This window comes from Festucalex cinctus, chromosome 11, assembly GCF_051991245.1.
Source record: "Festucalex cinctus isolate MCC-2025b chromosome 11, RoL_Fcin_1.0, whole genome shotgun sequence".
Classification (NCBI taxonomy): domain Eukaryota; kingdom Metazoa; phylum Chordata; class Actinopteri; order Syngnathiformes; family Syngnathidae; genus Festucalex; species Festucalex cinctus.
In genome coordinates, this window is record NC_135421.1 from 13,233,535 (window position 1) to 13,256,068 (window position 22,534).

The window sequence follows — 22,534 nt, forward strand, 5'->3', positions numbered from 1 at the left end:
CCTTTTCCCGCCTTTAAAAGTTGACCCGGTTGAAAATTAATCATGAAATAATTATTACTTCTGTCACTTGCACGTTGAGTTCATAATTACAACCACCGTGCTGGGATCATATTCAAATATGTGGCCAAGTAGATTTATTTTAAATCGACAGCAAAGACTAGCTGCAAATTTGTTGATTTCTTTTTTTCAATTTAAAATATGATAAATATTATATGCACATGTATTTATCATTTTTTAAAGACCTGTAATTGATCATCTTATTTCATCTCCTCAATTGAACGTTAACTAAAATTCAACATTTGCATTCATATTTTAGGTTAATATACAACATATTCGGCCCAAGGTCTATATCGTTTTTTTATTTATTTATTTTTTTTATTTTTTATTGCGTTTGACTATTGGAAATGAATTAGTGTTAGGCCTATAAAAAAAAAAAGCAAAGGAAAAAAATAACCTTTTTACAAGCCAATACATTGACAAGAAAAAAAAAAGGACAATTAAGTGTTCTTCTAAATTCAAAAATTGAGAGCAACTTAAATATTATTACTGTCAATAACATTAACAGATGGTTTGTCATGTGAGGCCTTAAAGATGATATTTATTTCAGGCCCTGGAAAACAAAAAGTGACTCATAAATCGTTTTGGCCTATTTGCACTGACAAGGAAGAAACTGATAAACGTGATAGAAATAAATAATAATTTACATACCGCACAAAACAAACAATGAAAATAAATAATTCATTTGGAGGATCTTCAATTTCAGTTTTAACGCGCAGGCAAATAAAGGCGTTTTTAAAACTTCGTGGCTTCAAATTTTAAAACATTGGAAACATTCTCGGATCCAAACAGTCTTTTCTCGTAATAATTCAAAGCAACAGCTTGTGAAATTTATTCCATTCATTTTTTTTTTTTTTTTTTATCATTGCAGTAGGTCAGAGCTTTTCACTTGCAGAAAAGCACATAAATTACAACAGCACGGTGCCAAGTCATCCTTCTTTCAAATATTAAAATTATTCACAATTGTACAATAATAAGAGATGTTACAACATTAAAACGAGGGGATGAAACACAAACGCTTTAAAGTTTAAAAAGGGGATTTTTTAAACCCACTTTCTGGATTATTGTATCGACATTTTTAATAACTTAGTACAGGAAATAGAAATAAAAATGGGGGGAAAGCCCAAGGTGCACCAGGCGTAAATTAGACTGGAAACGGTGATATAATACCACAATAACCAAAAATATCATCAGTTTTGTGCCCCCTCTTCAACAACAAAATAAGCGCCTTCATTTACACGTGATAAACATTCTGTACAAAATACAGGTAGTTCTTGCAGGAGGGGGGCTAGAAAAGAGGTAAATATTTGGTTATGTGTTCCTTTGCGCTTGCAATGATTGGGTTCGAAGTGGATTATTTTTTTTTTTTTTAGATGTGTGTGAGCGGGACCGTCCCGTTCACTCCGGCCGCGGCGCTCTGGTAGTGCGCCGGCAAGGCGTGGAGCCGGCTCTGCATGGCGGGGTCCGCCGGCTCCCCGGTGGGCAAGTACATGCTTATCATCTCCCGCAAGTCCCCGGGACAGGGGCCCCGCGCGTGGGGGCCTCCGCTCACCGGCGGGCTCACGCTGGGTTCCGATTTGACCAGCGAGCCCAGCGTGCTCAGCGTGCCCATGGAGGAGGCGGCGGCCGCGGAGGAAGAGGATGAAGAGGAGGACGAGGAAGAGGACACGCCGGAGCCTTGGTGCTGCGTGTAGCCGAGCGCGCCGTAGCCGGACGGGGACGCGCTCATGTAGCTCTGCGAGTTCGAGATGGGGCTGTACTGGAGCGCGCTCATGTCGTAGCGGTGCACCGGCTGCGGGTTGTGCGCGTGGTGGTGGTGGTGGTGCGCGTGGTGGGCGTGCGGGTGCGCGTGGTGGTGGTGGTTGAGATGGTGCGCGCCGCCGCCCGGGTGCTGACCGAAGGCGAGGTGCGCCTCCTGCATCATGGCAGCGGCCGCCGCGGCCGCGGCCACCTGGCCCGGGTAGGCGCCGTTAGCCCAGCCGTTCATGTGAGCGTAGCCGGAACCCGCGGAGCCTCCGTGGGGCGCCCCGGGGCTCTCCAGCCTCTGGCCCGCCGAGGAGGGCGCCATGCCCACCCCTAAGCCCACTCCCCCGCCGCCGGCTCCGGAGAGCAGACCGCCGGCCAGCGAGTACTTGTCCTTCTTGAGGAGCGTCTTGGTCTTCCGCCTGGGCCGGTACTTGTAATCCGGGTGCTCCTTCATGTGCATGGCCCGCAGCCTCTTGGCCTCGTCGATGAAGGGCCGCTTCTCCGCCTCGGACATCACCTTCCACTCGGCCCCGAGCCTCTTGCTGATCTCGGAGTTGTGCATTTTGGGGTTCTCCTGCGCCATCTTCCTGCGCTGGCCGCGGGACCACACCATGAAGGCGTTCATGGGTCTCTTCACTCGTTCCTGGTTCGCCTTGGAGCCCGAGTTGGGCCCCGTTTGCCCCGCGGCCGTGTTGGTTTGGGGGCCGGGGGAGTGAAGGTCGGTCTCCATCATCATGCTATACATTCTTGTTTGGAGGGGGGGGGGGAAAGTTCAGCAGCAAGAAAGAGCAAATTGAAATCAAGATGGGTGAGGGGCTGCAAGAGTCTTTCAAGCGCGCCAAAGCATAAGCAATATTCCCACAAGGGCTCTCCCATGCAGCCGTCGCCCTGCTGCCTCACGTCCGCTGTGACAGAATGCACACTGGAGCCACTCGGAGTTGACAAGTTGCTTGCAGCGGCGGCCATGTGACGCGAGTACTGACAGCGCTTAAATGAGGCGCGGGCGGCCAATGAGGAGCGACCTGGCGGCCTCATTTGCATATGTTGGGTCAGCTGACTCCAGAAGCACAACACGTCGGAAGACAGGAGCGGGAATGAGGCAAGGGGATGGCAATATGAGGAATTCAATATTTCCAAACAACTCAAGTAAATAGCAAATAGATTGGTTTCATTGCACTATTAATTTAAGCGAAATGTTTTTGTTGTTGTTGAAATCAGGATTTTTAGATTTATTTGACTTTTTTTGTACTTGGTACTGTGAACTTAAACTAGGGTGGTACTTTAATAAAGCGTTTGAAAACATTTGGAATAATCAGACAGTGTTAGCTTTCAGAGATTTCACAAAAATTCACCATTTATGCATTGCCATTTTTGTGCACCTCAATTACTGGGTTAGTGCGAGCTTAATACATCGCTGAGGCTAATTTCTGAATGAGTATGCGCTATTACAAAGCTGTTGGTTTTAGCCAGCTTTTTGCTCGCTCTCATTCTTTTTATTCTTAATTCTAATGGTGGCCTCCTTTACTTGCATTAAGAGCTCATAGGCCTTCATTTACAGCATCTCTCTCTATATCCGCTATAACTTTATTTAACTGTCTGTATGGACAATGGCCAATAAAAGTTTGAGCCCAGAGATGGGATAACCAGGTGAAGAAAGTGAAAACTCAATAGCCACAGGTGCTTCTCGTCATGACCTATTTTTAACTGCAGGTTGAGTTTACTAGCATGTATAGCTAAAGCCAAACTTTACACTCTAGTTGGGTCAAAGATAACCCAACTATGGGTCAAAAAATGGACCGATCATCTACTTGTGTCGATTTGACCCAACTTTGAATCAAGAAATGCGTCTTTCAATGTAAAACAAGAGATAAATATTGGTTAGATTCTTGGGTAAAAAATTGGCTCATTTTGTATAAAACATTCCAGAAAATATGGTTAAATTGACTGATAAAGTGCATCTGTCCAATTTTGATAATATGGTTAATTTGACCCAACTGTTTTTAGATCGTAGCAGGGTTTTGACTTTCAAGACCTCGACTCCCCACATCTGTTTGAGCCACTATATACAACGAAGTTACTAAAATCATAGCTTGTAATTCCTACATATGGTGTATATAAAAACGCTACGTAAAAAGCAGTCTATTTACATTCTAAACATACATTTTTGTGAAACCTTTTAAATTAAAACAGTCATCAAAAGTTTATTTTAAATCCAAAATCAAAAGGCAAATCCATTAAAAATGAAGTTATGGTCCATAAGGGTATGCAAAAAGTGTAGTGGTAAGTGTCATGATTGAGGGAAAGGAATGAAATCATTAGTGCATTAGGAGCATAAGGGGGGCAGGAAACGGAGTGAATAAGGACGCCCCTGATAAGGGAACAAATGTCAATGCCCATTGCATTGTGGGTCATGGAGTTTTACGAAGAAAAAGGACTATGTTTTATCTATCTATCTATCAGGTTGGAATCGAATACTTCAACCTTAAGCAAAAAAAAAAAAAAAAAGACCACTTCCAGTCGTGACACTAATGGTATAATCATTTCCAGTTATTTTAATTAGGGTTTATCTTAATATAAACCCACATGTCGCAGTGTCAAAGGGGTCACACGATCGACATGAACAGAACAAGACACACACAAAAAGTGATCCAGTGTAAACACCAAAGAAGCCACCAGAATCCTCTTTATAAATTACTAAATGTTAAAATGAGAAGTTTTGCGTTTGATTATAGCACGTTCATACTATTAAAACATTAGAATTAATTTAACAACATGGAAAATAAGCGAGCTTTCAATTTCAATGTGTCACAATCAATCTTTGGTTGAACAAATTACAAACATAAAAACACAATTTTACAATATTCGGCGGGAGTGATAATACGTTACTTGAAGATTATATAGGGACACAGTGCTGGGATTTAACCTTTATGGTGGTCACAAAAGCATCCTGTCGACAACGACCTTTCCTCATGTGCTGCCATGACTGTTCACAGTGCACGTCTCACAAGGCGCAAACACACCGCATGTAGCCTATATAAGGAGTGATCAAACTTTGCACAATCTCTCGAGTGAAAGCGCGAGGACGGCAACCGGCAATCTTGTTAGATCAGTCGTACATTTAACCGAGATCACAGGAAGAGGAATTATCATCCTCCACGGCCACGCACCACCTTATACACAACATACCGTGAAAAACAAAAGAAAACAAAAACAAAAAAAACGTCATCATTAAGCCCCGCTCGTTTTTTGCGCGCCAATTCCACCTCGCGTGTGCGTAAAAGTCGTTTGACGCACAACACAGGAAGCTTCAAAATCCAAAACGAGGACTTCCTTTTTCCCTACTTACGCGTCTATCTGCACGTCCACTCCACTCCACTGCAGACAAAGCGGGTAGATTTCCTCAAATCTAAATGCAGTGGCACCCTTCCCTTAAAAAAAAACAAAAAAAACAAAAAAACAAAAAAACGGCACTATGCACGGCAGCTATAAACAAGCTCGAGCGATGCCAGGGGCAACCGAGTGCCCGCAAAAGAGCCAACAGCACCACGCCGCTGTGGGCCAGACGAGAGAAGAATGACAGTTTTAGAAGCACACGCACACACATCCACACATACAAAAAAAAAAAGAAAAAAAAAGACGATTCCAAGTTATTGTTGCTCTCTGGGAAAAAGGGGGCTCGCTGCTAACATAATGGTGGCAAGAAGAGGTGGTGGGGGTCCCTTTTTTTGGGTGCATGGTACAGAACAAAGACGTATTCTAATAAATAGAGCATTTGTGGCTCTCCAGCATGATTGGGCTGGAGCGGTACTGTTGTGAAAGGCAGCTGTGTTGAGAAGGAGGGCCCGAGCAAGACTTGGTGAACAGGAGAAATCATCTTCCTATAGCTTCATGATGACGAGAGAAAGATGGTGTGCTCAGTTTGGGGATTTTCTTTTTTTTTTTTTTAGGGAATCCTATCGATGCCATCCAGTCCAAATTCCGTTTCCACGCGAGCGCGCACAGCTTGCAAACATGTGCTTGTGACAACCTCATACGCACGCGCGCGAACGCACGCACACGCTGCCAAGTGTTTCGCGACCATCTGCATGCATGCAAAGACATCGGGATAGAAAACGATCCAAGTCCCCATAAATTTCTGTACAGCTCGAGACATTATGTCATTTCAAGTCAGTCAGCATCTTGCAGATCTGCTTACATAGCTCGTCTGTATTTTTAAAGATTTGTTTTAAGAAATTACATGGGACTAACGTTGAACAATCGGTTTGCTTTCTTAAACATATATGCAATAAACAATCAAACAATTAATTAAAGAAATATTTTAAGTACATTTGAACATTGTTAATCAGAACACAACAGAGTTGTTCAATTACAATAAAGTAAAATACAAGAAAGAAAAAAATACCTACTCTTAATGAGAGGCAAAGGAAGATGTTTGCAGAGTGATCATGTGTCTTGTTTAGTGTGCATTTTAACGTAAGTGTTTACTGTAAAAAAATAAAATGCACAAAACTGCATTCCCGTCTAAAGCGCTATAGGAAGTTTAGATAAAAAATACAAACACTATGAAGGTAATTAATTAAGTCACATTCAAACATTCTTCACCGGTAGATCAAAATGTACTTATTTATATATAAAAAAAATGACAACCGGACAAAAGTTTTAGAACACCCCAATTTTTTTACGTTTTTTTTTTCAATTGAAAGTCAAGCACTTGAAGTCCAATGAAGCATTTTTGAAAAATGAAAAAGCTGGAAATGTTAAATAAAGGTAAAGTAGTGGTTAGCCAAAATGGCAAATACATATATTTCAGAAGTGTACAAAAATGGCACAGTCTCCAGACTTAAACCCTATCGAGCTGGTTTGGAATTAGGACAAAAGTGGAAGCAATAAACCAACATAAGTGTCATATTTATGTGAGCTCCTGCAACCACATTGGGAAGAATCTCCAGAAGAATATTACAGTATATGATTTCTTGTTTCATCAGATTACAATGAGACATTTAACAGTATGAATTTCAATTTTTGAAAATGGAAAAATTGGGGTGTTGTAAAACTTCATACTGAACTGTCAAGTGTAAAAAAAAAAAAAAATCACAATAAAAAAAAATTATTGCAATTCCATCTTCCATCAAGAAGATTCTGATTCTGTTGTAGTTATCGTCATAAAAATTCAAGGAGAAAGAAAGGTGCATAACTAATCCTTTGACGGTCTCTGAACTGAGGTCTCGCAAGACTTGCAGACATGACGTGCAATTTCAAGGCAATTTGAACCCCAGTTCCAAATTTGTCACGACTCCAAAAGAAATTTCCCTCTTGAAACGTTGCATGGAATTCACAATTGTACAATCATAGAAAAATTCCACTGAAATTAAACTTCAGCAACCTCGATGCATTAAAATGACAATAATGTGAATTAAATAATCACAACATAATTAAGATTTTTTTTTTTACAAGCAGCAATACATTAAGGATTTTCTTTTTTTTTTTTTTTTTAAACGAAATTCAGTACTTGATTGTGATTCAGACAAGCAGTTCATGATGCAACAGACAGTTACTATATGCACCGTTTTTTTTCAACTGTTTACCCACAATTTTGAAAACAAGGCTCATTTTTTCAAAATATTGCCACAATTATCCAAACAACACACCAAATTTGTATAACTCCTCACTGTTTAAAAAAAACAAAAAAGACACACTTCAGTCACAACATACACACTTATATTAAAAACATATACATTTACAAAAAAACAAAAGTACTGTTTTGTTGTCATCTCACAAACACAGTCTGAAATGATGAGACAGAACTGCAGTTAGTTACACACTACTGTGACCAATATAAAACCCATTTGTAAAAACCCCTATTTTAGGGACTAGCATGTGGTAGACTTTTTGATTTTTTTTAATTTAGATGACAAAAGATATTAACAAATACAGAAACTTGTTTTTTCTTTTTCAGAAATAAATTTAGTTTTTCTTGTAAGGTTAAAAAATGAGTGATTGTGAGTGTGGATGTTTTTTCCGTCTCTGTGTGCCCTGCGATTGGCTGGTAACCAGTTCAGGGTGTACCCTGCTTACTGCCCAAAGCCAGCTGGGATAGGTTCCAGCACCCCCTGTGACCTTTGTGAGGAGTGAGCAGTTAAGAAAATGGATGGATGGATGGTTAAAAAAATGACTTGTCACAGCAACATTTTTTTTATCCACTTAGATTATGGAGACTTGTTTGATATGAATACTTCCGCTCAATGTCTGACAAAGACTGATTCAATGTTCCATGATTTTCTGAGGTTTATGAGTAAAATAGTAAAGTAGCCCCATCATTATGAACTTTACTCTTGAGTGGGATGGCCTCCATTGGCTACCAGGCGGTTGCATCACTGACACACCTTTATCTACAAGGCCAATATACATTTGCAACTTCATCACACAGAGAAGTGTTAGTTCTTACAGTTTGCATTCTAATGATATTTTGTTGCTAACCGGTCCATTTATCCGCACTGAGTTTGGAAAAAAACAGCTTTTATCTTCTTTGACCCTTCTACATGGAACCTGTTGCAAAAGGACTACAAAATACAAAAATTGCGGACTGAAAGTATGTATTTCTTACCATACTCCGCGGCAGTAACATATCACTCAACAACCGTTGACTGCATGAAGTATTGCAATAAAGCGCATGCATGCTTCCATACTTGGTGGATGTGAATGGATATAATGAATATCATTGACAGGCCAGTGCCTTGTAATGACCAGGAAGTAACCTCACAAATCCTTATCTGTGGCTAATGTATGAAAATGTGTGCAAATCACAGTTTGTAATGTTTTGCAAAAAGTGTGAAGCTGAGTCTGGGCCTATTGTTGTGCAACTCTGGACTAGTGTTTTGCTCCTTTTGTGTACACATCTGCAATTGTGTGAAAATGTTAATTTTACTGTGTAAACGACAGCACGTCCGCCTCCCAGTTCTGAGGACTCGGGTTCGAGTCCAGGCTCCGGCCTTCCCGGGTGGAGTTTGCATGTTCTCCCCGTGCCCGCGTGGGTCTTCTCCGGGTACTCCGATTGCCTCCCACATTCCAAAGACATGCATGGCAGGTTAATTGGGTGCTCCGAATTGTCCCTGCCCTGCGATTGGCTGGCAAACAGTCCAGGGTGTATCCTGCCTACTGCCCAAAGCCAGCTGAGATAGGCTCCAGCACCCCCCGCGAGGCATATTTTGAGGCATAAGCGGTCAAGAAAATGGATGGATGGATTGATGTGTAAACGACTGTAAAAAAAAAAAAATCCAATCTCAACGGATAGAAGGGTTGTGACCACATCAGCTGAAACTCCACTCGGTGTTACTTCCATGATGCCCGTCACATGACTGCGTCGTATTGACGCTCTAGTTTCCAGACGCCCTGATTTGGCACGTCCTCGCTGAACCATCAAACCGCCGAGGCAGAAGGTGCGCGCCTTCCGCATCGTAACGTGCCACACAAATCTAGGCCACTCTTGTCTACGAGCAATTTGTTCTTTTGTCGCTTGCGCGCGCTCTATTTTCATCTGCTACGAGGGCCTGATGGAGTGGTGAGTCAGAGGCGGGATGACACGACGACGGCCAAGAAGAAGTGAGTGGGAATACAAAGAGGGAGGGAGAGAGAGGACCGGGGAGGCCAATGTCAATCCGGCGGCAAACAGCAGTGGATAATCATGGTCTTTAGGAAAACACTGTGTCCATAATGCTATTACCCAGGATTACCTACTCCAAGCAGTGCGGGCCAGACTCTCTCCACAATGTGCCACAGACCTTTCAGATAATCATCTTATCACTGCTGACAAACCCACAAGAAACATCCCATTATTATTCCACAAAAGGAGGGGCCGTGCAGCATGTTTGGATGAAGACGTAAAAACTAGAGAGGGACCACAGAGGTGGAATGCCGTCCAAGTTAGACTGTTTGGAATTCTCTAGTAGAGCAAATCTTCAAAGTTCAATGCATGATGTCAACATATGTCAAAGGATTAACTGGGTGGGTGTCTTCTACTTCTTCTTTGGCTTTTTTCAGCACTTTATTTTCAAAAGATGGTGGACATTTTGGAGAAGAAGTCACACAGGACGTTACATGAAGTATAAGCAGACTCGCATTCAAAGATGATTTCTATAGCTTGTTTAGAGCATTACAATAAAAGTCATTTTACTCTCAGTCGTACTTGTTTGTAATTTTCTGGAAAAATAGACCTCCAAGATGACATGTCAGAGTTCACCTGAGAGATGTCAGTGTACCTTTGACGACCTTCATTCAGACAACATCAAAGGATTCACCAGATTTGTTTGTACAATTTTTGTAACACTAATTCCATAATGCAGGAGCATTCTCAACAAGAGGGATTTCGAGAAGAAGATACATAGGAAGTTACATGACAGAAGCATCAGAGTTGAAAAGAAATTGAAAAAAAAAACGTGTTGGCCTATTCATCAAAAGGTAAGGGTTGATACATATAACAGACTAAAGTTTCTACTGTGTAGGAAAACTAACCTCTGAAGTTGCAGTTTGATGTATTATACAAGATATCAGAGAGCTCACACATTTCTATTCCAAAAGGAGCAGCAGCCTCAGCAAGGGTTCTTAAGACAAGCCGGAGGTACACAGGAAGTCACGTAACTGCAGTAGCTTCACTTTTTTGTCAATTTTTAAATTTTTACGTTTTGTAAAAAATATATCTCTACCAGAGCTGTGTTGGCCATCAGGAAATTTGGGAGTTTCCAAAATTGTCGTGAATCCTGTAATTGTTGTAAATTTATTATCACTCTTAATTTAAAGAATATTGGTTGCCTCTATAGCTGTGTTTCTGTACTGATTAGTCTGATCAGTAAAATATGGCACATTGACAATAAGTACATCAATAATGATAAGAATAATAGATTGTACAAGTCAGCAGTTTTGCGTTTTAATCTGGAGATACTCTACCTCTAGGAACACACACACAATGATTAGCTTCTTTTTATATTTAACAGTCAGGGTTGTATTATCGTAGACAGCAGTGTAAAAACTGGCACATAGTGTGTTCCGTGCAGAAGCAAGTCTATTTTGGCGAGTTAGAGAATTTAGCAGAAAGTGTTGCATCTTGCCAGGCATTCGAGGGCATTCTCTTTTACACGGCCCCAACGGACCTGACAGTTGATGGCAGAAAGTACATTCATCTTTAGACAAGGAAAAGCAGGTCTAAGTTGTGGTGCAGATAATTCATCTTTAGACCAGCAAAAAGCAGGTCTAAGTTGTGGTGCAGATGGTGTAAAGTGATTTTGGTGGGAGTCTCAGCACCGCAGACGTGTGCGGGGTATGCTATCGTATTTCATTCATCAATATGACAACAGCATATATCAAACCATTTCTAGAATTGCAGAAATCAATATTTGATTATTGTTACTATTATCAACCCCAGCAACAGGTGAGTATTTTTATTTTTGCGAATCACTTCTTTTAGACCATAAAAAAAAAATAATAATAATAAAAAAAATATATATATATATATATATATATATATATATATATATATATATATATGCTAGCTACAAGTCCAACTAAACAATTAGAGCCAAGATTTTATAGAGCGTCTCTGGTTATCAATTAGTCATATATCACTATTTCCCCAGTTGGTCAGTAACAGGCAGAAGCAGCAACTGGTAGGTGCTAATAGCGTCTCCACGGTGATGGAGGGTGGGGGGGTGGCTAAGGAGGAGAGCGGTGCAAGACAGTTCGCTAACACATCTCTAATTAGAGCTCACAGTAAGTCATTACTGATGTAATAGGGTGTAACACTAATGGCTATCAGGCCAAACCCCAAGAAACAGCATAGGAGGAGGAGGGCGGGGGTCTTTTCAAGTGAACGAAGAATGTATGGAGGAGAGAGGAGGGGTGATGGATTGAGGAAGGGAAAAAGGGTGAAGCATTTGGAGTCTACTTTTAAGAACAACAGTCATACAAGGTCAGAGCCCATTAGAGCCACCAAAAAATCTCTCACGTTTGGATCCATAAGTTCGGGAGGGAAATTAAAATGGGGGTATGTGATTCCAGAGAGCGAGCCTGAGCTGAGGTAAGAAAGGAGGCCGCGCAAATTAACCACTTAGGCACTTAGATGCCTTCTTAGCGCAGACATCCTGCAGCCCATTTGGTGTAAAAACACTCCTGCTTTTTGCACCTTTTGGTCACTAAATTGCTGTGTAGCTATAACAAAATTGATAGGGACGCTACAGTGGATATAAAAAGTCCAAACACTATGTTTTTGTGATTTAAAAACTATGAGGCCCAGGTAAATCATTTAAAAAAAAAATTCCACCAAAATATGGCCTATGGTTTTTCGAGAGGGGCAGTATAAACAAAAACAAAGATAATGTGGTTGCGAAGACTTTACACAATCAGGATTTTTCGGGCCCATCACTGAGTTTTCAAGAATTGATAACCAATCACCGATCCGATCACAAGATGGAGCAATATGTCTATTTAAATAACTTGTTTATTTACTGCTTGTGTACTGTTGCATCAACAGCAGTATTTTCAAGCATTTTTGCCAATGTTTTACAATCTTTGTAATGGCCCAAGAATGGAAAGGAGGAATATGTCCATCCATCCATCCATTTTCTTGACCGCTTATTCCTCACAAGGGTCGCGGGGGCTGCTGGCGCCTATCTCAGCCGGCTCTGGGCAGTAGGCGGGGGACACCCTGGACTGGTTGCCAACCAATCGCAGAGGAGGATTATAAAAAAAAAACCCCCAAAAAAACAAGCTGTGATTTCAATATCAAACATATTTGCTAACATATGAGCATATGATATTTAGTAACGATGTAGCTTCAAAACACGAAACAGAAAAAAAAATACAACAAAATACTTTAGTTGGAACCTTTTCTGAATGATTTTAATGACTTGACGAACCAATCTTCATGGTTGGGTTGCTTTAGTGCAGTTTCTTTGATGTGAGTATTGTGCATTGAAAAGGGAAAAGCAAATGTTTACATTGCAACTCTCTTAGCTGAAGTTAATTGTGTTTTCATTCATTATTTTGCTTTATTATTAACATCAAACAAGTCTATTTATAATAATTGTCTAAACCCAATCAGACCTGTCCACAGTGGAACCTCCAAAATGTAACACATATAATTGGTGTACTTGCAAGTAGTTCAACTTTCAAATTTCATCTGTTTTAGAGCCTGACCAGTTTGGGATTTCTGGGGTTCGACACCAATAATGGTGACTTCTTCATGTTTTCCTTTTTCCTATCTAAGAAACTTGGGGTGCTAATTAGCGAACCGCCAGACTTCCCGGGCTGTCTCACTGTGTTGGTCATTGTTATATTTTCATGTTTCTTGGACAAGTTGTGAAGACAAATTCATTGTGTGCTTTTACATACTTGATTACTAAAGATGAGTGTAAAAAAGTCAATATCTGATATATTGGGCGATATTCGATATATGAAACATTGATATTCACAATTTACACTGTAAATTAACATAAAGTACATGAAGTCTTATGCCGAAAATATGATTCAAGACAAAAAAGCAGAACATTTAAGTAGTCAAAAGAAGAACTGTAAACTGTGTGCAAATGTGTGGAACTCAAATTAACTCACTTGTCTAAACACATCCTAGAATTAATTTTGTTTTGGTGGAAGAATTATGAATAATGGATCGATTTTAATCCACCTGATTGGACTGCCATTTTGACATTCTATCACCCTTTGCTGTCGACTGAAAATCAACATCAGGGTCGAACTGAGATCATCACATGACCAAATGCAAAAAACAGGTGAGCCGTGGCAGCCGTAATGCGAGCCCGAGGGCACTTTAATTTCAGTCACCAGCAGAGGGCAGTAGAATGTCAAAGTGACATCCCATTATAACATTCTTTTTTTTTTTTTTTTTTACATTATCATCATACTTAATAACTAACATGCAAGTAATAAAGGGGGAAAAAGTAAAGCAAAACTATTCACCCTTTGAAGACACTTGCCGGACACATAAAGGAGAGTTAACAGGAAGGTGTTTGGAGGAGATGCTGTGACCCGGTGGCTGGATTTCAGCTTTTGTAGGCCTGTTAAGAAAAGTCTAAGAAAAGCAAAACACAGTTGACATTAACTCATTTGCTCCTAAAAACTTATAAATACGTTCTATTTTAAATGTTTTAAATGTCCCAAAGACGTATTTATACGTTTTTTTGTTTTTTGTTTTTCTTATGCTAGATCATACAGAAAGCTTTGAAGCAGCCTCTTAACTGCAAAGAACGGTTGGAGAAAAAAAAGGTGGTTATTACTAGGGGTGGGACAAAAAACCGATTCGACCGAACCATCGGTCGTCAAGGGGAGCTAAACGGTCGTATCGGTAGCAGACTTGTCAACCGATACAAAATCCGCCGGGAATCCTTAGATACATCGCTTGTAAAGCTGTGGACCGGATATCGCGTGGCTGTGAATCGGTTGCGAGTGAGGCTTTATGGTTTTCATAACAATAGCAAGAGTTCTGCGCCGTGCTCTACTTGTTTTGTTTACATTTCAGTAGCATCACTATTCAAGCTACTTCCCTGTTTACAGAGCGCTAGCAAAGTAGCGTTCAGAGACTCTTCATTCCCCGGATGTTGTAAACATAATGCAAAGACGTTACGCACCTTGGGGAGGAGCCTACCGTCAACGCCGTGCTCGCGACACGGCGCGCGTGCGCACAACGAGTGACAACATGCAACAGTTAGCAGAAGCTAACCCATTGCTATCGAGTCCTCTCGGTGCACTTGTATGTCCCGGGCCGGCGTTGGTACTGCGCGCGAGCCAAAAAGAATAACTCCCGTGACGATCCAATGCATGGATTCAAACGACACAGGTATGTCCCACAGCCAACACACCAGCTAAGCTAAAAGCACACTGCAAGTATCTCATTTCTCAGTTTGTGGCTCCCTGTCAATGTATACAACTAGCATGAGCAGCAGATAGGAGAACTGAGACGTGCCCGTGATTACGTCATCAAACGCAAAATGAACGACAGCCCAAAAAAACAAAACATAAACAGTAGTGATTCCGTGGTCATCATCTTGTCTCAGATTAAAAAAAACAAAAAGATGTCATACATTAACCAAAAATGAATATGATGGCAAAAGAAAAACAAATATTGTTAAAAACAAAAATTGTTGATAAAAAGGGAAGGGCACTTTTGGAAATATTTTTGGATATATTAAGTGGTTAAAATGTGTTTGATAGATTTATTGTTCCATAAGGTGGCTTCATATTTCTTTTGGCTGGACGGTAGGTTTATTTCATGTCTTAAATTTATGTTTCTGAAATACTTCACAATGTGCACATATTCTGTTTAATTGTGTTGGTGTCTTTTTAAAGGTTAAATATTTATATTTCAAATTGAATTATCAGCCTTTTTTTCCTGATCCTTATTTTGAATTTTAAAAAAACTAAAAAATAAAAAACAATTATAACTCTCAATAACGACTAATAAATATTTAACCTGATACATTTTTCAGTCATATCGCCCAGCCCTTTGTTGCGGTCCATTTAAATAATTGATTCAATATATAAAAATATAGAAGACATTTTTGTTGTTGTTGTTTTTTTAAACACATTTGTAGATACTGTAAAAATTTGTGGTGTTTTAAGATTAATGTTTACAAGCAACAAATGTCACTATAAGTTTTGAATATTGAAATGAATCGTATCGAATCGAAAATCGTATCGTTCCCAAACTTAATCGAACCGCATCGAACCGTTCTGTTCTGAAAGATAATCGTTTTTCAATCGAATCGCAACCTGTGTATCGAGATACATATCGAATCGGCCTCATGTCAGAGATTCCCACCCCTAGTTATTACACAAACAGTCAGCAGGTGACAGCAGAGCAAAGGAGATCAACCAGGGCCATGTCGGGGAAAAAACGTAAATTACAATTCTGAATAGATTTGTGAATTATGATGAAACTTAGATATATTGCAATGCTAATTGTTGCTGGAAACAGATAGAAATATATCTATTTTTCCTGATGGTAGGTTCCATGCCTTTATAGCAATGGAACACAATATTCTGTGAGCCTTGCAATATCAGTCAAAATCCAGTAAAACAACCGGGAGTGAAGGTGATTGCTTTTATGAAAATGGCTGCTGGGAGTGAATGAGTTAAATCCTCTATGCTCAGTTTGCATTTTGGGTGATAATTTTCAATAAAATTTCATTTGAACTCCAAATTGTGCCACTAGTGGAGCATTCCACTTGTAGTGTAGTTTCGCTAAGAACAGTAGCATCAGTTTGGCCTTTAAGGAAAGTTCAGGACTTCAATGTGTGTGCGTGTTAGAAGGCAGGTTGGGATCGTGGTCAGTTGTCAAAGTTAGCAGAATGTGAAAGAAGGTCATCATCCCCGGGAGGGCCCCCAAGTCAAAGCGCGCCTTCCTTTCACGTGCCCTTTAGCTCGCCACGTCGCCATTTAACACCTCACCTTATTTCCTGTGTCCTCCGTCGCCATCTTGCTTTCTTTTGCTCCTCCTGGTGCATTTCATTTATTGAAACTTTCCAAAGGGAGACCTGCAAGACAGAAGAAGAAGACGGAGAAGAAGAAAAGCTTGGCTAAAATCCCTGCTTTAAAACTGTAATTAGAAAATGAATTTTACACAAATTAGTCAAACAATAAAATAGAAATGGCATCTTTTGCAGATAAGGCAGGTAATAAGTGTATTAGGGCATCCACTCATTGTGTGCGGTGCAGCACAGATACATATCCAATGGGCGGCAGCACAATAACACACTATTCTTATGTTAATCAAGGAGGCCATTAATGTTTACATTGGGAATCAGGCCTTCCAAAGAACGGCCATTCAATTCCTGCTAAACGGGCATAATTAGTTCCCTCTTAAAGCCATATTCCATTAACTCACAGGTGAATTGCATCACATTTCTGCTTGGTTTTTGCATGATAATGCGATTTAAAAGCAAATCACATATTCAGAGCACTCGCCCAACGGGGGAAATATATTTTATATGGCTCTGTAAACATTTAAAAGTGTTGTCTGTAATTTTGAGCCATTGATTTATGTATAAATTCATCTTTCACCATAAACAGCTTATTAGATATTAGAGAGTTTGAAAGGTTGTAAGATGACACTTAAAACACAAACAAGACCAGAGGTACTCAAAACCAAATCATAAAGCGACAAAAATGAATATTTTTAAATGTGTAAAAGGAAGGTCAGTCAGGTCACGTGTGATACTAACAATATTTTAACAAAATATCCATCCATCCATTTTCTTGACCGCTTATTACTCACAAGGGTCGCTGGAGCCTATCCCAGCTGGCTCCCAGAGAGAGAGAGAGAGAGAGAGAGAGAGAGAGAGGAGAGAGAGAGAATCCAAAGACTAGATAAAAAAACAGTCACCAAATGAGTACACTTACAAATGATACGCATATCTATCAAGAATGTTGGAAGAGCACTTCCTGTATTATGCTCTTTTGCTATGCAACTCTGTGATATAAAGCTAAATTTAAATGGCTTCCAACTGTATTGGAAGCCACAGATTGGATACACAAAATTTTGGTTGTCACGTTTAAATTACCATGTGATTAATCAGTGACTAAGGATGGTGGTGGGCAAGCCCGGTCTGGGTCATCTGGAGGTATGGAACAATTCCTGGTGGGCAACTCTATATTTCGGGCTGCAAATAAGTTACAAAATCTTGTTTTGAAATTAGCCCGTAAATAAAGAGTATCCACATCATCTTAAATTGTCTCTTTCATTGTGAATCAACTGTAATTCCAATGTTTCTTACATACGCCATTATATTATATATACCACTGACTGCCTTCCTTTGTTTTTAAAGGTGTCACTGAGTTACAATAATTTAATACCAAAAGTATCAAAACTTTAATCCACGACAATAACAATTAAACCTTGTCTGTACAAAAAAATAACACAAAAAGCGGCAAAACACAATCACGTGTTACTAGGCAACAAAGCATGCTGGGAAAGCCTCCTACGATTACCATTGTTCTCTTCAAGTTAGCGTCAGTCAGCTTAGTAGTGCACCAGAAGTGGTGAGAAAACATTTCAAAATAAGAGTATTAACAGGAAGTGCAGTGTAAGCTGTCTCAATCTTACTTGTTTAACTTCATTTGGAAAGTGTGTTTTATTAAAAGTAAAATGTTTTAGTACATTTTATGTACTTTTGCTTATTGGTTTCTTTTTTGCCCATTTTATGTTCATATACTTGTTCAAATTAGCAATGATTGTGCTCTAGTAAGAGCATTCAATTGTAAATGACCTTTTTGATCAAATGCAATATGAACATCGTTGGCGGGAACGCTCATCTATTTTACATTGATCCACAAACTGTAAAATTGTGTATGCTCATTAAAACGTGCAATAAAGTGGGCCGGACTGAGCCCTGAATTTCCAGGGCTGAAAATGAGTCCCAGCCTGTGTCCAAATTCACAAGGCTGAATTCACTTGTAACACTAAAGTAAAATGGATGAAATGCATGCTGACAAAATGTGCCATTGTTATGACAGACCAGTAATTTATGCTTGTTCTAAAATATATTATGTATTAAGAATAGTATTTATGTCCTTTGTACATCCTTATCACACTTAAAGAGGTTTTAAAACTGCTAGCAAGATTTGAATGAAGAATCCCGTCACATTACCCAAGTCTCTAACAAAGCCACGCCCCTCACTAAAGTGCAGTGCAGTGTAAACAAGCCCTGGCTGCTATGTTAGCTTGACTTATTCATAATGGAATGTTGCTACACCACTAAAAGTTACTGTTTAAATTTATTTTTGTAATGTGAAATTAATAAAAAAAAAAATACAAATAAACTTGCCTTTTGAATCTGTTGCTAATTCTGTGGCACCTCTGAATCCTCAGCTGTCTTTACTTTTGTTTGCAAGTCTTATGCCAGGTTGCTGGCAAAGTTGGGATGTTTTATTTTTTTTCCCCAGAACTGATATACCCCAATATTTTCAGCACAACTCCCGTCAGTCTGAGGCTGCGGGCTGTGCATGTCAAATGGTTGATACCTCGTATGTCCTGCACCTCCTATCTGTGATTGGTTGTTTTTCCTTGGGCACGGTGGTTTCTTAGAATTCAAATTAGAGATACAAAATGGAGGCGGAAAGTTTGCCCCCCCCCCTCACACAAATTATTCTACTCATATATTACTGTCAGGTCATACTGATATTTTTACAAATGAGACAAAAAGTGTGTTTTATTTGTAATTGCAAATTGCTGTGGGCTTTTAGCAGATATTTTGGTATGGACAAAAACAAACAGAACTAAGCACACCTATCCAAACGCATCCAATCCCAGCCTTGTTTTCACTTGGCCATCTTTTCACGTTGTGAGAACACTTCGGATTTATATAGGTAGGTAAGCTTCACATGTGTTGCACACGCACACACTGTCGAATGAGAATGTAATGGATAGGAGGCGGCTGAGGGCGTCTGTCAGGGGCGACTGTTCTAATCAGAGCAGTGGGGAGAGAGATAAAGGAGAAAATAATGAGTGTGGCATCGGGCCTTTCATAGCGCAACAAAAGGCCACGGGATCAGATAGACACACACAATGTGGAGAGGAGGAGGAGAGGAAGAGGGGAGAAAGGGAGCGAGAGGGAGGAGACTGTGTGTGTGCGTGGACGAGGAGCGTTTGCTAATAAGCCATCCTGCACTGTAACAGTTTTAGGAAATGCAAGCGTACTTTGATGGTGCTGATTGATGGTCGTCTCCGTGGCAACGTGGACGCCTCCCTTCCTCCGAGCTGACCGTAAAACTCGTGCGCATCCCGCCGTTTCCCCCATTTGTGTCGTCTTGAACCCCTTCCGCTGATTAGTGCGGCTTCATTTGCGGCCTTGCGGGATAATTTCCAAGCATCCTTTGATTATTAATGCCTAATTTCCACAGATTACACCTCGTGGATTATTAATGCCTAATTTAGCCTGATGACTCCAGTCATTAGACAATGTCCAAACAACCCCAGTGGTCTCCATAAGCACACACACATTGAGCTCATAGTGGGGGGCAGCAAATGTTTTTGATGGCTACTTTTTTGTGATTTTTTCAAAGTTTCAAGTGAAGAAAAAAAAATACTAATTACAAACTGCAAGCTAGGAGAAATGAGCAGGCAGACTCAGATGAAAAAAAAAATCCTATTCACAGACTTAATGAGCTTGTCGAAAGCTGAATAATTGATTTCTAATTCTAGCCTGCAGCTGTTGACCCAACCAACGAGCGTCTCAACCCCCTCCATTTTTTGAATGAAGCCGAAAATATGTCGTTGCGCTGCGACTTGGCACTGTCGGCCGTGCGGCGCCGCTAACCAAACTCTGTCACGCCTACGTCACACTTTAAAGGCTTTTTATTTTGATGCCGGCTGTAAAGTTTTGACAGTTAAAGCCTTGATCTCCAAACAGGCGTGCATCCTCCATTTGCGATTCATCACATACAATCCTTTTGATGGCTTCATCCTCCCTGATACTGGTAGTTTAATGTTATCTGGAACCTCAAACGTCGAACACAGTCGTGCTGGTCAACCATTTGTTTTCCCTTGCAGCCTCTCTCCTCAAAATGAAAATTCAAACTTTGACACACTGCTTGGTTCACATTCACTGCCTTTGACAAGTATACTTGTCAATTGTATTTTTTAGAGCGGGGATAAATGGGGGCTAATCTGACTATGCTCCACAGTAAATATCAAACTTGGAAACAACTTTACTGATGCCCAACCACTGGTAGATGACGTCATTGCCCCATTTTATACGAAATAAACACAGTTTCAGAGTCCATGGGAGAAATGGCTGTATTTTGGCAAACCTACATTTTTCTACTGTCAATTATAAAAGAACGGCAAAATGTAGGGAGTATTCTGTCATTTTGTAGATTTGGTTTATATATAATTTTTGAACGTAATATCACATGGGTATTAAAAATTTTGAAATTTTCTCAAATGGGTGGCAGTGAATGAGTTAAACAGCACAGGAGAAAAACGTCCATCTGTCTCAGATGTACGACCTGTTTCTGACAGGAGCTCATTTGGACAGATTCCGAACTAGAATCTCACTCAAGCAGCCCAATCTTATTTTTGCCATGGACCAATTTTACATTAAAACAGACCAGGATAGAAACAAAAAAAAAATTCGGAAGGTAGTTACTGTAATTAGTGGGAGTCATGTGTTCCTATTCAATGAGCCGGTCCCTTCATTGGTTAATGGGAGACAATGACACCTGGAGTGGGCTATTTATTTCCAGTCTACACCGTCGAAGCCTTTTCATACTGCACTGAGCACAGCACAGTGCAGGGTCAATCAACCCATTCATTGTGTATGGGCTACCACAGCACAATGACGCTGGTGGCATACAAGGTGGGCGTTGGCATCCTCATTAGAAATGTTTCATTCAGGTGTTCCAACATGGCATTGCATGGCAAAAACATTTTTTACGTGGTGTCCAGGGTTATTATAGTTTTGGAATTTTCATTTTAGTTTTCAGGGTGGTTCTATTAGTTTTTATTAGTTTTAGCAATTTAATAAATGCTTAGCTTTAGTTTAGTTTCAGTTAGTTACAGTATTAGTTTTAGTTTTAAAACGTTGTGTATTACTTGTGCGCAATAGTTAACTCTTTGACCGCCATAAACTTTTAAAGACGTTCAGTATAATCCTAGGATTGGCCGCCATAGACGTTAATTGACGTCTACTATGTTTTTTTATGGAAACGGGTGGAGGAAAGCCTTGGGCAGCTGTGCTCCAAGTATCAAGCCGATCGGGTTACTATAATGAGTATTCCTGGCCACTAGATGGCTGTGATGAGTCTTTTGGACAAGATCGGGTAGGAGACAACAGTAGAAGAAGAGAGGCTGAGCTAGAGTGTTGAGGGGGAGAGAATGGCTAACTTGGCTAAGGGAGTCAAAAAGGCTACAGATGGCAATCAGCTCACGCTTGATCCTTATTTTCAAAGCTCAAAAGCATCGACTAGTGCTCAAGAGCACAGTGATGACGGAGTTAAGTCATAGTTGAAGCGGTGACGCGGCCGTTTCGACCACGTCCTAAGGCCCCACCGGCTAGCGATGCTAATAACGTCCTAAGGCCCCACCGGCTAGCGACGCTAACACCGGAGAAAAGTGGTGCACAACAGAGCACGTCTGCACAGATGACGTTTCATCGGACGATGACGACTACTATGCGTCCGATGCCAGAAACACTAGACGATGGCTGTGAGCAGACGGAGCAACGACCCGACAGTGGCTGCAAGGAGTCCCAGTCCTTATGAAGGCCTAATAGGTGATGCCCTGCAGGTGTGGTGCAGGGGACACACCCCTCTCATTAATCAGGCACTGTGAGACAAGGAAAACACACTGAGAGCCCAGCAACATGACATTTCTCCTGCATTTGCATATTTTTAAATGAATTTAATTCATGACATTTTTGGGTTAATTATAAATGGATTTTTTTTTTCAACTCAATCAGTTTTATAAGAGCCGTACGGGCATGTTAGGGTTCGAACCATCAATTTTAACTTGTGGTTCACTGAATGTTTGCAACCTGAAAGTGACAACATCGGGCCATTGCATTGGCTGCTACCCTGACACCAGCCTGGAAATGTGACGTATTTGATATTGCTTCTCTTTTGTCGGTTGTCAACCAACTCACCCTGTAAGCTTTGCAAGTTGAGTGTATATCCTGTATATCTGCTAAAAAAACAACAAAAAAAAACTCTTATTTCTCTGTGTTAGTTAATATGG

The 22,534-nt window shown here is 40.5% G+C and overlaps 2 protein-coding genes across 6 annotated transcripts in view; both read right to left on the reverse strand.

Annotated features, from left to right (window-relative positions):
* The window catches only part of LOC144030764 (uncharacterized), a 127,934-nt gene that overhangs the window by 24,546 nt on the left and 80,854 nt on the right, over positions 1-22,534 (reverse strand). For 4 of the 5 annotated variants that reach the window (XR_013287356.1, XM_077537318.1, XM_077537317.1 and 1 more), the window contains 2 exons: positions 16,252-16,337; positions 13,765-13,876 (listed from right to left, as the gene is read on the reverse strand). Coding sequence is in view for 4 of the 5 variants with exons in the window: in XM_077537316.1 (XP_077393442.1) it covers positions 13,765-13,876; positions 16,252-16,337 (198 nt within the window). In the remaining variant the exon portion in view is untranslated. Of the gene's footprint in view, positions 1-13,764; positions 13,877-16,251; positions 16,338-17,363; positions 17,434-22,534 lie in introns of those variants that run through there. The other variant, XM_077537319.1, reaches the window with a different exon arrangement.
* LOC144030763 (transcription factor Sox-1a-like) lies at positions 1,412-2,828 on the reverse strand. Its single transcript, XM_077537315.1, has one exon. The coding sequence runs from the start codon at positions 2,546-2,548 to the stop codon at positions 1,427-1,429; it is 1,122 nt and encodes a 373-aa protein (XP_077393441.1). The 5' UTR covers positions 2,549-2,828; the 3' UTR covers positions 1,412-1,426.